The 15,948-nt window shown below is 49.7% G+C and overlaps 2 protein-coding genes across 4 annotated transcripts in view; one reads left to right on the top strand and one right to left on the bottom strand.

The window, feature by feature from the left end:
- CYFIP2 (cytoplasmic FMR1 interacting protein 2) overlaps positions 1-15,948 on the bottom strand; it is a 117,298-nt gene that overhangs the window by 38,918 nt on the left and 62,432 nt on the right. For all 3 annotated transcript variants that reach the window (XM_066273126.1, XM_066273124.1, XM_066273125.1), the window contains 2 exons: positions 11,930-12,129; positions 10,212-10,299 (listed from right to left, as the gene is read on the bottom strand). In XM_066273126.1, the coding sequence (XP_066129223.1) occupies positions 10,212-10,299; positions 11,930-12,129 (288 nt within the window). The remainder of the gene's footprint in view (positions 1-10,211; positions 10,300-11,929; positions 12,130-15,948) is intronic.
- Positions 4,706-10,095, top strand: FNDC9 (fibronectin type III domain containing 9). The gene is made up of 3 exons (XM_066273123.1): positions 4,706-4,799; positions 5,304-5,556; positions 7,459-10,095. The coding sequence occupies exon 3, from the start codon at positions 7,466-7,468 to the stop codon at positions 8,144-8,146; it is 681 nt and encodes a 226-aa protein (XP_066129220.1). The 5' UTR covers positions 4,706-4,799; positions 5,304-5,556; positions 7,459-7,465; the 3' UTR covers positions 8,147-10,095.

The raw sequence follows: 15,948 nt of genomic DNA, 5'->3' as shown, positions 1-15,948 counted from the left end.
ACAATGAGACCTATTTATTTGGCAAACTGAATTTGCAAGCAATTTGTCTCTCTTGCTTTCTGGAATCACACTTGCTGTTTTCAGAGATCCCCAAGAGGAATTAAAACTGCTTCTAATTTCCTGTTTCGGTTACAATTTCCCTAATGTTCCTTGAGCCAGGCAAATACCATCAGCCCACCAACACAAACACAGCTCTCTCACTCAGGGGATAGGGAAAACTGCTGATCTGTCCATCCGTTCCTTCTGGATGTCTAGTGAGCTGTTGGGCTGGGTCTCCAACATCTGGTGTCTTTGCTGGTCTTCTCAGCTAAGAGGCTGAAAGAGTCAAGGCAACTGCTGTAGAGACCTCAAAACAATGATGCTCCCCCTTTCTTGTCCAATGAATTAAGCTATTTGGAGAAGGCAAGATGGAGAACAGGAACCAAGCCTTCCTGTTCAGAGATACCATACCAACACTGACTAAATTTTTGGAGGAATCCAATGTCATCACTTTTTTATAACCTAATATAATAATGATGATGATAATGCTTCCTGTTTATGAATGTTTTCCCCTAATAATGCCTTCATAACTGCCCAGGCGTATTCATTATCTGTGGTTGCCGGAGCAAATTTTCACAAACCTGGTGGCTTACAACGACAGACATTTATTCCCTCATAGTTCTAGACTCTCTAATCCAAAATCAGTATCACTGGGTTGAAATCAGGTTGGCAGGACTCCACCTCTTCCAGAGACTCTAGAGAAGAATCTGTTCCTTGCATCTTCCAGCTTCTGGTGGCAGCCAGCATTCCTTGGGTTGTGGCCGCAACCCTTCAATCTTCAAATGTCTCTGCTGAGATTGGGTCTTCTCTATATGTGTGTAGCCTTCTTCTGCTTCCCTCTTATGAAGACATTTATGATGACATTTAGGATCCATCTTGGTAATCCAGGATAATCTTCCTATCAGAAGACCCTTTACTTAATCACCTCTGCAAAGTCCTTTTTCCAAATCAAGTAACATTCCCAGGTTCCAAGATTAGGAGCTGACAGATTTGGTTCCATGGTTCAACCTACCACACCAGGTAAGGCAGGTGCAATCATCCCCACTTAGCAGAGAAGGAATCTAAGTGAAGTGATTTGTCTGAGTGAAATACTAGATGATTTTCTACCACGTGTACCAACTGCCAAAAATCACAGAATGCTCTGGATGGTAGATAAATAATGTGTATGGATCCATCTGGGATGTACCCAGGTTGCTGCAGCAAAACTCCTAGGGATGATGACTTATCGGGGAAGGCATCGCAGAAGTATGATGAGTTTCCCAGAGGTCAAATTATGTCTCCGGGGTAGCACGTAGCTAGTGACGACCACACCAACACTTTCTAAAGACAAACATTACCGGGGAATCGCTGGTCTAGCGGAAAGAACGGCATCTCTTGCAAGGCAGCTAGCTGAATGGTCGGCTCTGTATCATTTACTTGACTTAGAGGATAGATTTTTTTTTTTAAAAGAGACAGAGAGAGAGTCAGAGAGAGGGATAGACAGGGACAGACAGACAGGAACGGAGAGAGATGAGAAGCATCAATCATTAGTTTTTCGTTGTGCATTGCAACACCTTAGTTGTTCATTGATTGCTTTCTCATACGTGCCTTGACCACGGGCCTTCAGCAGACCGAATAACCCCTTGCTCGAGCCAGCGACCTTGGGCTCAAGCTGGTGAGCTTTTGCTCAAACCAGATGAGCCCTCACTCAAGTTGGCGACCTCGGGGTCTCGAACCTGGGTCTTCTGCATCCCAGTCCGATGCTCTATCCACTGTGCCACTGCCTGGTCAGGCAAGAGAATATATTTTTAAAGTTTTGATTCATGTGCTAATCTTGATTACTGAACCAGTTGTTAACGGTCTTTCATTTAACCTCAGCCCTACCCTGAAGTGACAGGGGTCTCTGGCAGGTGGACTCGGTCCCCAGACGCCTGCCGCCAGAAGAGGAAACACTTGCTAACCGAATTTCTCCAAATGCGTCTGGTGTTTTCCTGCTTCTCAGTCGACTACATTCATAAACATGGTTGGGTTCTCTCTGAGGTCTTTTAGTTTCTTGCCTGTTCCCATTATTCTAGAACCCACTATGCTGTAAAGTCCTGTCTCCACCTCTCAGGAGAAGCAAACCACAAGGCAAACAGCAACTGTTCAGTGTTGTTGAGTAGAGAATGGGGCATGTCGAATGGCAGTACGTACACCAAGGAGGCCAGCTAGGACTCGGGCCCTGGGGAACAACAGACCTAGGCTTAAAGCACTGCTCAGCCCCAACTCGCTGTGTGATAATGGGCAAGTTAATTAGCCCCTCTGAGCCTCAGCTTTCCCCTTTGCACGGTAGTGATAAGAGAGCCTACCTCGAAGAGTTGTTGCATGGATAAAACAAGAAAACACATGCAAAACACATCAAAATACTCTTGATGATTATTTCGAGTTGTAAGAGTTTCACTGGCATCTTTGAACTTCTCTATATTCTTTAGTTTATGTACAACAAACATATACATATTTTTAAAGCTATTTTTTTAAAAAAATAAAAGGAACGGAAGCCTCATGCAGGTTATAAACCTTGCCCATTACAGCCTCTCTGAATGAAGCTACATCGAACCCAGGAAATGACTGACCCACAGACCTCTTAGTAATCATCGCTACTCTTGCTAAGCCAGCACTTTGTAGAGAGGGTTCATCTTGCGGCTACAACAACACTGTCAGGCAGGTATTACTGATAGTTGCATTTTACACAAGAGTTCACCTAGGTCTAAAAAGTGAGGAGATTTGTCCAAGGTCACACAGGTGGCTGTGAACCCAGCCTGGGAGATTCAGGGCCTGCACTCTGAACTCTGGGTACCAATGGGCTTTGGGACCCAGCTAAGCCCTCACATGGTCCCTTTACTGCCACCTTCAGGCAGGGCACAGGGACTGCACTCCTGGCTGATTCCCTCTGGCTGTAATCATTCCTGGGGCATACAGCCCGTCCAGACAGCAGCAGAGGCTACGATTTGGACACTTTGCAGCAGGGCCTCCCTGAGAGTGAGGAAGAGTGAGCCTGGCTGGGCATGACCTCCTGAGGACAGTGTCCCCAGAGATTTCTCCCACTCACCAAGGGTGCTGGGGAAAGGTGACGGCCCAAAGGCATAGGACAAGCCCTGGGTTGGGACTTGGCCTCCACTCCTGGTCCTGCCACACATCAGTGCCACGGCCTGAGGCATGCCCTCCCTTCTCTCGGGGTCCCTGAAGCCAGAGGAATTTGGAGGCCTCCTATTCAGAGCGTCTCAGTTTCTCAGATAAAACCCCCGGTGTCGAACATGGCCTCCAGGAGCATTAAAAATAAAATCCCCCTTTCTTGTGGCGAAAGCTTCAGTTCTGTCTTGTCACACCACAGGCTCCCTAACTGGTATTTTTATTCCCTTAAAATATCCTTTTCAAAGGGCACCTGCAAACTACCGCACTGGCCTTTCTGTGGAGAGGACACTTTCAGGCTCCGTGGGGCGTCACCATTAGCACGGATTACAGCAGATCCTGACAGGCCCCCGGCAAGACTGAGTGCTATGGTTCAGCCACAGAGCACATCTAATCAAGAGACACCGGGCACCTGACCCCACATCCCACAGAGACCCTCGGCCAGGGAGGGGAGCATCTGTGACTCACCAGGCAACCCTTTTTGACTTTTTCATTATCACTGATGCGAATCACAGGGAGACCTTCAGGGGTCCACTTGGCTCCTTTGGCTAACAACCAAGAGGACAGAAGCTGACTTTTAACAGCACGTAATTTGTGTTGAAATAATTCAGGTTTCAACCTGCGCCAAGGTTGCTGTAACAGGTGACCTCAAACGTGGTGGCTTTATCACCACAGAGCTTTATTCTCTATTTCAGGCATGCCCTGTGATCTCCCCCCATGGAGTGGTGACAATGTGTTCTTGCAGAGGGGAACGGGAGGGCTGGGAGCTCAGAGGTGGACGGGCCTTTGTGGGAAACGGAACAGGGCCAGGAAGCAGAGCCAGGACTCCTGAAAGCAAAGGAACTTTGGGGACCATCCAACCCAGGGATCTATTTCTGGTGTCAACTCCAAAGGATTGACTGGAAAGCAGTTTCTTGGGATGCTTGCGTTAAGAAGGACTCCGAGGCTGTGTTTCTGAGCCCTGATGGAAGGAGTGCTGTATTAGTTCCCTGGGGCCACTGTAACAAATTACAACATATGTGGTGGCTTAAAATAGAAATCTCACAGTTTCAAAGTCCAGAAGGCTGAAATCAAGGGTTCAGCAGGGCCAGGCTCCCTCCGAAGGCTTTAGGAGAGAATCCTTGTGCCTCCAGCTCCTGGTGACCCCTGGCGTGCCTAGGTTCAGGGCCTCATCACTCTAATCTCTGCCTCTGTCTTCTCCACTCGGCTTCTTCCCTTGGTGTCTCTCTGTGTGGATATCTCCCTCTCCTTTTTCTTATAAAGACACCGGTCACTGGGTTTAGGACTCTCTCTAAATCTAGTAGTATAAGCTCATTTTGAGATCCTTAAACCAATTAGTTCTACAAAGACCTTATTTCCAAATAAGGTCACATTCTGAGCTTCTGCATGGACCTGAATTTGGAGGGGAGGCACTCAGACCAACCCAGTACAATTTGGTCCATGTCAGGCTTGCCAAACCATCACGGTTTAGCAATGACATGGATTCAGGACTGGACAGGGGCAGTGCTCCTGTCTTCAATCTGCCACCCGATACAGCCCATGCTCTCAGCTTTACACAGGACGGAACTGAGGCCCAGAGATTAACAGACTGTGGACCAGTGTCATATACCGAGGTAATGCCACAGGAGACCAGAATACAGAGGTGGGGAGGGGGGTGGGAGTGGGTGGGGTGAGGTAGAGATGACATTACTGTTTTAGTTGTGGGGTAACAGAGAAGGGCATTTTGCATTTGAAACCATTGTCCAAAGAGGAGCTAGATGGGGCAAAACAAACAAAAATACCAAACAAATGATAATGAGCCAATTAGAAAATTTAGTAGCCTTGGAAGAATTAACGTATTTTTCGCTCCATAATATACACCCCCCCCCCAAAAGAGGAGGGGGAAATGCCCATGCTTATGGAGTGAAAGATACAGTATTTTATTAAATATTTTAACACACCATTTGGTTCAGAATTTTTTTTTCTTATTTTCTTCCTTAAAACCCCAGGTGTGTCTTATGGTCAGATGCGTCTTATGGACGGTAGTACCGTAGCGAGGATCCGTTTATAGCAGATTGTCTGCCTTTTCTTTGTTTGTTTTCCCCCAAATAAACGAGAGCTCCTCTCACTGGTGAAAGCCTTTCCAGACTGGTCCTGGAAAACATCATGTGTACATATGCCTGCTGGTTGCCATGGTGAGTGATGCTGATCCGAAGAAAGGAATAATGTGAGCGTTGGGGGCGACAGTGGGATTACTCAGACGGTGGCGAGAGAGACATCAAGGAGAGCCCAGAGCAGAGGAGGGGAAAGGAGCCATTGCCCTAACGTGGGTCCACCCTGCCTCCGAAGGCTACGCTCTCACCCAGGTCCCCAGTCGTCCGCAAGCATCAGGTAAGGGACATAAATGGCTCTTCTTGGGAATGGAAGTGGCTTTTGCTTTCACATTCTGCTTGGACGAGGGCCAGGCAAGGGTAATAGGAATAGCTACAAAGAGGGGGGAATTTCCAAACAGCAGCAGAGGAAGAAAAATAAATAAGGAAAACTGTTTTGGTCCTAAAAACAGAGGATGCTGATAGCGTCCTAACACAAAGCTCTTAAAAATGTCTGCTGTCAGGAGCTCAGTCTGCTGAGACAACCAGCAGCAGAGGGCAGGTGGGGAACAGAGTCATGACAAGAAACAGACTCCTGATCAGCCCTGATGGGAGGGTTTTGCAAGGGCCGTTGCCCCTATGTCTTTAGTAATGAATTAAGCTCTTTCACGGGGGTCAGAAGCGTATTTACAGGGATGTGTGGGGTACTGTGGATGGCTGTGTACGAGATGGAGACCAATGCAGGGAGTGCAAATATTCACTCTCCTTCACAATGACCTCCCCTGGAGGGATCTGAGCACACCTGTCTCGTCATCTCCTTCAGTCCCTATTTTTCTGAAATTTCCAGGCAAATAGAAACAACTGCTCCCCTTCCTGAGCATTTTAGTTCACTGTCCTCCTCAGAGAAGAGAAACAATAACTGAAAAATAACCCGTCCACGCTGCGCACTTTCCTGCAGCTCTGGGAACACGGGCACGGAACCGGGCGGTCGGAGGGAGGCAGGGAGGAGCGGGGACAGAGTGGCTCCTGACGGAGAGCAGTTTGGCTTAATACCCAATTCTGGTTAAAATCTGACTTTTTTTTTTACACTACAATGTGGCAACCGAACACAAAACCTTCTGTGTTTCGCGTGCCAGGAGAAACAAAGAACAGAGCGGGGGGAGACCTGACCGTCCGCACACACAGGTTGAACACGGCCAGTCCTGGAGTTTTAGATTGGGGGAACTCAGTGACGGGGGAAACACACAGAATTAAAAAGAAATGAAGGCCGAAGTGAGAGGGCTGGCCATCTGAAGGGTTTGATTTGTCTGGAAAAACGGCAACGGCTCTCAGGACGGGCACCTCGTTCTGCACCAACCTTCTTTTACTAAAACCCAGCAGTCTTGTGTTAGGAAAATCCAGTGGTTACAGAGCTTGGAGTCTGGTTCTTAATAGCTGAGTCCTCAGATAGCTCCCCTGTGAAAGCAGGGACCTAGCTCAGAGCATGACCCGTGACAGGGCACCGACTTGCTAACTGTCGGTGGCGATTACCATTACTACCGCTCCTAGTTACCAGCAGCAGTACCTAGACCCAGTTATGCCGGTGTTAGGAGCTGACTGTATTGACCTATGAAAACTAATTTCATGGGTACCTTTGGCTTTGGAAACACAAACGAAACAAGAGCAGAGACTGTGGGGAGAAATCAGCTGCTAATGAGTAACAATGCAAATGTCCTCTTCACACGGGCCACAGAATGTTCTAGATGGCTCAGCTACCAGCACTTAGAGCAGATGCAACAGGTCCAGAAGGGAAATTTAGGTGAAACACTTGCCTGACTCGGAGGTCACAGAGCTGTAGTGACTAATGCAGGAACTCTGAGCTTGTCCTAATTCCTCCTTTAATGGCATTTTTTTAAAGGGTTGGGAACATGTTGTATTTAAAGACTCTCAGCCAGAGCAGGATGAGGCTGAGGGATGTGGGCTCATCTTTCTTAGGTCTGAAGGCGACCAGCTTTGGTATGAAAGAGCCCTGATTTGAAGGTGTGTCCTGCCACTGGTTAGCCAAGCCTAGATGAGTAACATCGCCTCTCGGCCTCCATTGCTGTCTGTAAAATGGGGGCAATATTAGTCTCCATCTCGAATGCTCAATAAACAGCGGCTATGATGATTACAAATAAATAGTTAAATAAGGGGAAGTCACTCTTCACTTTGGTTCTGGTTGCAGAATCAGGATGAACATCGAGGTCGGGAACGTTTCTTACACGGGAGCCATCATTTCCTGGTCGTCCTCGGAGCCCTGCCTGGAGGACAACTACCATATCATGTACAGGCCCAACTGGAACAGCATCTTCTCCGGCTATCTGCGCCACGGCTTCCACCGCGAGGAGAAGGTGCCGCGAACAATCAGCTCCGTGGCGCTGGAGCACCTCGCCCCTTCCACTTACTACTTCTTGTGCATCAGCTGCAAGAAGACCGTCTTCCCGTACAGGCACTACTGCACCATGTTCCACACCCTGGATAGGAATCCCCTGACTTCTGGAAGCCTCGTGGTGGATCCCCGCATCTCCCTGTGGGTCCTGATGGCCATTCTGCTGGCCTGCTTCACAGCCGTCATGGCTTTCATCTGCGTCCAGTTCTGGTGCATCCGTTGCCACGAGCCTCGCTGGGCTTACAGAGCCGGTCACATGGCGGTAGCCAATGGGTTGGTGAGATGGCCAGAGGATGCCCCGGCTGCTGGTCAGAGGGAGGAAGACCAGCAGGGGCTCCCACTGGCAGAAATGCCACGCGAGGATTCCGAAGCCGGAGCGGAACCGGAAGCTGAAGTGGAAGCAGACCAGGATGCCCCCAATGTGGGTGTCCCCCAGAGGGGTGGTGGTGATCAACCCATCATTCAGCCTCATTTTGAGAAGTGAGGGGGGGAGGAGGCAGCCTCAGCATGTAGCATAAGACCCTCTGCGCAGTAGTTCCTTCGTAAAAATGTGTCTGTAGACTGCCTGTGTCTCCCCTCTGCTGTCAGTGTTCTTGTGGACCCCCTGGGTTCAATGAATGCCCTGGGACAAAGCTTCTCACTCGGGAGGACACAGACCCCCCCCCCAATGGTGTGCTAAAGGAGAAACATGGCATCTCTTGAGGGGGGTCCATTGGGGGTGGGGCCGTTCAAAATTTTAAAGATTATTTCAATACTAAAGCGAATATGAATATCTACTGCTCACAAAAATTAAGGGATATTTCAAAATGAATATGAAGCGATAAAATATCCCCTAATTTTTTGTGAGCAGTCTATTATGAGGTAGAAAGGGAAATTTGCACGACTTAAATAAAACACAAGGGTTCTAGGAAATTCTGGAGTTGAAGACGGGCTCTCGGAGCTGTGTCTCAGCTGGCACGCAGAAGGGCCGTCTCCTGTGCTGTTGCGGGCATTGTTTAGAAAGGTGTGAGAGGCTTGCTCTCGAGTGTTTTCCAACTTTCAGGCAATCACATACCACCTGGTACATCATTTTCATTTTTCCTAAAGCCATATACTATCCTTACTATTTTTAAATTGACTCATCTATTTTACAACTCAAACTTATTTTAAAAGGTAGCCTTATAATACTCCAAAAATGAATACCAGCACCCTCCCACTATAAACAGAAGAGACATAAGAATAAATAGAATGAAAACAAAATAATAAATTTGACTTCCATATACCACCTCCTAATGATTCCTAAAGGTTTAAGGCCTGCTTCCTAATCTTTGATAAAAAGGGAGATTAGCAAGCACTGGAAAAGTATTAAAGACCTATTAGCACCAACGGAAGTCTTTCTCCTTGATATAATCCACAAGGTTCGAAAGAGAATTGAAAAGGGAGATGTTTTTACTTTGCGAGCCACTCGTATTTGATGCCAGGCCTGTGAACTATCGAAAGTCCTGTCTCTGTCGGCGTCCCCTGGTTTGGGACAGTTGCCTTGACCAGAGGGGCTGCTCTGGAGGATGCCTGCCCCTTCCAGCATCCTCCCACGACCTCTCGGCCCGAGTAGTGGGAACGCATCCTGGTTCATCATGCTTCCTAATCCAGGGCTCCCTGACCCAGAGGACAACCTTTCCTGACAATGTTATATTCATCCAGTCAGTTCCTCTCCTAAGTTCATCTGAAACCGGGGTCAAAGGTGGCCATTTTTAGCCCATCGCAAGGAGAAATGTTGGCTTTTTTGTTGTTGATACAATTCACCTTTTCAGCGGCATTCTTTAGTCCTCCTATAACCACCCTCCCCTCCCCCCGCCCCAGGGTAAGAGGTGACCCTCCTACAGATGCCGTGGTGACGGTGAGCCTCTGTGGACGTTGATCCCCTGTCGCCACTATGGGTGTGGAAATGGAACTTGAGAAGGGCAGAGGTGATGTCTGTTTTAATCTCTACTATATCCCTAGCATGTAAAATCTATCCCAGTGTCTGGCCTATAGTGGGTGCTTAATAAATGTCTGTTTAAGGAATGGCAACGGACCAAAGGTCCAGAGCCAGCACTATTGAGGATGTTTAGTTAGTTAGCGTCAGGACGTGTACGTGTGACAAAGTCGCAGACACAGGAAATGGGTTTCTTAGTTCTAGCTCCAGTCAACTGGATTTCCTTCAAAGCTCCACCTTTCCAACCACTCCCTTTCTGTAGATCCTTATACTTACAAAGCACACATCCCAGACTCGCAGGACGATACCACAGTGAATCGACTGAGAAACTGGAGGCGTCAGGAAAGGCCAGGATGAGAAACCCCCTGCATGCACTATCCCACTCCCCTCCCCAGAGATTTCCTGTGCAGGATCCAGCCCCTGGTCTGAGTTCACCCCCTTCCTTGCTAGTTGTGAACCAATAAAGATGAATAAGCTCACAGTCGTCTCCGCCTGGACCTCACTGCCGCCTCGCTACCTCCACACCTTGCTTTTCCGATTCAGTGCTTCTGCTCCCTAGCCCTCTGAGAAGTAGGACACGGGCAAGACTACTCACCTTGGACCCATAGAGGTAATAAGGCTGGACATTGGCAGGTTTATCTCTTTGCGGTTCTTGGGTGAAAGGAATGGCAGTTCGGACAAAACTAGGAGTAGAAAAGAGATGGGGCAGGAGTTAACCAGTCCTGATATTCCTCAGGGGACATGGGATAGTGGGAGCCCTTCTTGACGAGGTTCAACCACGCCATTTCTTAGGGGGCTGCCTATAAAGGTACTGACACTCTCTGACATGCTCCCAGTTTAACTACTGCCTCCTCTCCACAGATGGGAAAACTATAGTCCAGATTCCCAGGCTTGATTTGGGGCTTGGGGCTGCTCAGAATAGTGGGCGGGGTCTGACATGGTCTTCTCTGTCCCCACCCCACCCCCACCTCTCCACCCTCAGCTGGGCTTCTCAGGAGCAGCATTTTGCAAACTGTTTCTGTAAAGGCCCAGACAGCAAACATTTTTAGCTTTGCCAGCCAGATGGTCTCTGCCCCAAATACTCAGCTCTGCTGGTAGTGAGTGTGAAAGCACCCGTAAACAATAGTAAATGAATGAGCATGGCTGAGTTCTTGTGAATTTCAAATAATGTCCACTTGTCACCGAATTATCATTCTTCTTTGGGTTATTTTTCTTCAAGCATTTAAAAACATCAGTACCATTCTTAGCTCCTGGGCTGTACAGAAATAGTTGGGAACTAGATGTGGCTGGCTGGTGGGCCAGGGTCTGCAGACTTCTGCTCAAGTAGGCTGAAAGTCCCAAATCTTCAGAGAACAGGAAGTGCATCTCGCTAAGTACATGGGATCAGGAGCATCTGTGGATGCCTACCAGACCTTTCATTCATTCAACACAAACTTACTTAATGCCAGCCCTGAGGATACGGGGAGGACCTGGAACCAGTTTTGCTCAATTCTTATGTACTTATTTTGTACATGAATACCTCTCACTTCTTGCACCACCAGGTCTTGAACCTCTGTGGGTGGAAGGGATTAGCTCGTTTGCTTGTGTGTGCTCTGCACGTGTATGCCTGTTGGTTTGCACACGTGTTCTCATGTATGGATGTCCTCACAACAGTACCATCTGGTCATGTCCCTCCCCTTCCTTAAACTCTCCCAAGATTCGTAAATGCTTGGTCCTATGTGGCCTGGGAAGCAGTGTGCAGCCTGGTCCTGGTCCCCCCTGCGTCCTGCATCTCTCTGACGGCTCCATTCCCTATCCCACCCCTGCGTCCTGCGTCTGACGGCTCCATTCCCTATCCCACCCGCTCCCCCCTCCCCAGCTGCCCGCTCCCTAGAAACTTGGCCTGGAATACTTTTCTCCTTCCTGCTTTATTTATTTCTCCTCCTCCTCCGCACTGCAAGTCAGGCCCACTTCCTCAGAGGAGGAAGCCTCTCCCGAGGTCTGCACTGCTTCCTGGGCTGTGTCAGGTGCTGCTGCTCTCTCTCAGGGCTCTGCGGGCTCTCTTCCATCTCCACGTTCACTGCTTATCACAGCACGTATATCATGCGATCAATCTTTTGATCAGTCATGTAATTGTTTGCTCTAGCCTAAGGGCTCCAAGGGGCAGAAAGGTGTCTGCCTGTCCCCTGCACAGAGCCTGCCCGCAGGAGGGGCTCCGGGAGGTGCGTTGGGAAGTCACTGACACCTGTGCTGAGCTTTGTTTGGAGGCCACGGCTGGCTGCACCCCGGGCCCCACCCTGCCCCCACCCCACCCCTGCGTGGGGCCTCCCTCACCGGTTGGTGGACCCATTGTAGCAGTAGTTGGGGAGGAAGTCGAAGTTCAGCTCCCAGAAGACGTGCAGGGTGATGCGGCCGTAGGGCGCGGACACGTTGTGGTTGGCCTCCCGGAACATGGCGTCGAAGCTGTCCAAGGTCATGTGCTTGCACAGGAGCCGGTGCGTGAGCCGGTTGATCTCCAGCAGCCACTCCAGCTCCTGGCCAGAGAGAGAACCCGCAGCCGCTGAGGACCTCCACACATGCCGTACAGGTGTGCACCACTCCATCTTACTGACTGATGCCTGTCACGCAGGCGGGAGCCCCTCACACCACTTCCTGCTCCCGATGTGGGGACCAGGACCCCAGCAGTGGCATGTGACAGCGTTCCCTTCTTCTGAGCAGTTGAAGGAATCAGCAGACATTGCTGAGGGTGATTGCATGCCTGTCCCAGGAAGGGGACCACAAACGACACGCAAATCCTCTGTCTGTTCCCCTCTGGGTACAAACCATGCCGACTGGCTTTCCAGATTCCCTATTATGAGGGAAAGCCCGTCCCTCAGTGTCACAAGTACAGTAAAAGAAAGTTGTGACTGTATATCCGGCATTAAACAATCACACTAGGTGCCTTAGGTCAGGTCACATGAAACTACTGATATCTTAGGCCAAACACCATCAAGTATCAGTAATTTCATACGGTTCCACCTAATATGTGCCAAGCACTATTTTAAGCACTTTATTTAATCCTAAAACAAACAAAACCCTATAAAGTCAATATTATTGCTATCCTTACTTTGCACAACTAGAGAAACCAGAGCTTTGAGAAGTTAACTTGGCTTCGAATCCAGGAAGCTAGGCTCCCAAGTCCATATTCCTAACACTGTATAGAAATTCTGAAAATAGCTGGGAGCAGAGAGCCCTCTCCTTTGGACTGCAGGTCCCTTGGTCACACAGGGGTTGGTCACACTGGCAGAGGTGTGGCTGCCAGCTATGGACAAGCAATCTGCTGTTGGCCCACAATGACCAAGGACCTGAGAGAGCCGTGGGCCCTGATTGTTGGAGTCCAACCTGTGGGCAGAGAATGGCGCAGAGGGGATGTTATCCAGACACAACAGGACACTGCACTTGCTGAGAAGTCAGACAGCGAACCCCTTTGCTCCCTGCAGTCCCTCAGCACATCGCTATTGGAAAGAACAGAGTGCAGCCTCTTGCAGAGAGAGAAGGCAGCCGCCTCTGTGATGCATTAGGATAGTCTTATACTGTTGCGGTTAAGCCATCTTTTGAGATGGGTACGACTTCCTGTTTCATGGAGGGGAAACGTGAGGCTCGGGCAGGTTAGGTAACATGCCCAAGGTCAGACAGGACATATATAACAGGGCTTAGGATGTGAAGCCCGGTATTTTGGTTCCGAATCACGTGTGTTTGGCCCTGGTGGCACTGCTAGCTTAATGGAATAAAGAGACAACTGCTAAGAAAGCCGGTGGAAAAGTAAACATGGCGTTACAACATAAAAGCCAAACAAACATCAGAAGGGCCGTTCTCCAGAGTGCAGCGGGACGTCTGACGGCCAAAGGCCAGCTTCACGGCGGGGACAAGGAGCTCAGTTATCTGTGGTCACGGGAGGCAGCCCCACTTCAGGGACTGAGTTTCATTCTCATCAACCACAAGGCCCCCCGTACCCTGGCTGGGGTCCAGAGTGTGGTCAGGTGGGGAACCCAGGCCCTGCTTCCAATCTTGGAGCTTTGCCACTCTGAAACTCAGATTCTGTGGCTCTAAATTGCAGGTAGAGAACTGGGTCAAAGCTTGCAAGCTTAAACGGGCGGATGTTTCACGTAAGTGAGACATGCCGGGCTGGGGGAGGCCCGGGCTGCGTTGCCTGCAGCAAACGGGAGCGCCCATGCCCCCGAGGTAGGCTGAGCTGCTAATTAACTCCATCCATCTGCTCACTGTCACAGGGACGGGGCTTAGTCATAGCAGATCCTGCCATTTCTCAAAAGAAGGTCAAAATCTGGATTTCAATTCTGGGATGGCTGCTGAAAGAAGAAGGCTGAGTCACTGTGCTTCCAGGAAGTAGATGAGGGCGGGAGTGCAGGATCAGTGTTCTGCTTCGGTCCCGTGGGGCCCAGCTAGCTGGACCGTCCTCTTTGTTCCTATTTACTTAGGAAGGGTAAAGAAATAAAATAATAATAAAATAATAAAAGGAGTAAATGCTAGTGAGTTGATTTCTAAGATCAATGAGTTGTCCTGGTATGGGGGGAAAATCGGCAGGTAAGAAAGCGGGGAAGAATTTCTGTTCTGATGTTCTGTGCTTTTTATAGTCTCACGAGCACGTGTCAGTGCGGACAAGGGAGAGCGCAGGAGACTGCTCTGCGCCTGCTGATGGGAGGGGGGCTGCCGGAAGTGGAGGTCTGCTTCCCCGCCCTGCGGCAGCGCAGGGGTGCTTCTTTGGGACCCAATCCCAAAGGTGGCCGTGCACCGGCTGTGTTCTTCCGGCCTTCCAATCAGAAGGGCCCCTGTCTGGGGGATGCAGGGTGCAGTGCAGCGAGGTGCAGAGGGTTTCGAAGGCCGGGTGCGTGGTGCAGGTCCCTTCGGGAGGATGCCCGCATTCCACCGTCAGGTCGGGTTACGGAGGAAATACAATACCCCGGTGAGCAATTTTGGTGAGATACTGGAATGAGCTCTTCAGGGACAAAGAGAAAACCTGAGGGCCAGCCACATGTGATTGTTAACCAGCTGTGGGCCCTAGGCAGGTGTGAGGAGGGGGGGCTCTGGAACTTAGGGACAGGCAGCCCTGCTAGGTCAGATACATGCATGAAGTGTCCCCGTAAGGCTTGCGGCAAACCACAGACAGCGCAGCCCAGCTGACAGGAACGTCTACCAGGGGTCCCCAAACTTTTTACAGGGGGCCAGTTCACTGTCCCTCAGACTGTTGGAGGGCCGCCACATACAGTGCTCCTCTCACTGACCACCAATGAAAGAGGTGCCCCTTCCGGAAGTGCGGTGGGGGCCGGATAAATGGCCTCAGGGGGCCATATGCGGCCTGCGGGCAGTAGTTTGGGGATGTCTGGTAGGCAATTGTTACCGTCTGGGGAGGCTGGTCTGGTGCTGCCAGAGTTTCTGCAGTTCTACTCAAATTCTTCCAAACGTGAAATGTTGACTCAATATTTCAAATATGCTCTGCAGCCTCAACAGCACAGACTGGTGGCTCTCAACTTCAGCATCAGATCTCCTGGGGACTCGACTGACCCAGCCGCACAGGAGGACGGAGACGGACAGATCTCTGCAGCCTCCCCAGCTCAGCATCAGGCTGCCTCCCCAGCTCAGAATGGAGTCTCTAAGGGGCAAGGAAGGGCTGGGAGTGGAGGCGGGGGGGGGGGGGGGGGGAGTATGTTCCTTGGCTTGTTTCTCAGTAAAGGCAGAAGCTTCTCAGCAGAGGTGAGGGGGGGCCTCTTGACCCCAAAGGGGAGAGTGACCTCTTCAAGGGCTTTGTGGGGAAGTGGCTACTCTCTTGGGGCCATTGTCTTCACCTGATAAACAGGGGCTTTCACTGCTTGTTTTGATGGTGTTCTCAGCTCAAAGAACATTTAGTGCCTTTCAAGGGGTGGGGAGAGGCCATGGACACCCACACACACCCCAAAACCAGTTTTTCCATAATATGCTCATTCATTATTAGAAAACTGGAAGATACAGATTAAAATAAACAAAAAAGATGAAAACAAAAATCTCATCCCTTGGAGATAATCACTGCTAACGTTTTGGCATAAACAAAGACAAATCTATTTCTTAAAATAGATTTCCCTAGCCTGACCTGTGGTGGCGCAGTGGGTAAAAGCGTCAACCTGGAACACTGAGGTCACCAGTTCAAATCCCCGGGCTTGCCTGGTCAAGGCACATAAGGGAGTTGATGCTTTCTGCTCTCCCCCCTTCTCTCTCTCTGTTTCCTCTCTAAAAAAATGAATAAATAAAATCTAAAATAAATACATAAATAAAATAGATTTCCCAGAAGAGGGTGTGCTATATTATAGTCTCTTAAAGTAAGT

This window comes from Saccopteryx bilineata, chromosome 4 (assembly GCF_036850765.1).
Source record: "Saccopteryx bilineata isolate mSacBil1 chromosome 4, mSacBil1_pri_phased_curated, whole genome shotgun sequence".
Lineage (NCBI taxonomy): Eukaryota > Metazoa > Chordata > Mammalia > Chiroptera > Emballonuridae > Saccopteryx > Saccopteryx bilineata.
Note: the sequence above shows the minus strand (reverse complement) of the source record. Positions and strands in the feature narration are given on the sequence as shown.

Coding starts and splice junctions, on each gene's coding strand:
- FNDC9 (XM_066273123.1), top strand. CDS start 7,466: ATGAACATCGAGGTCGGGAACGTTTCTTACACGGGAGCCATCATTTCC.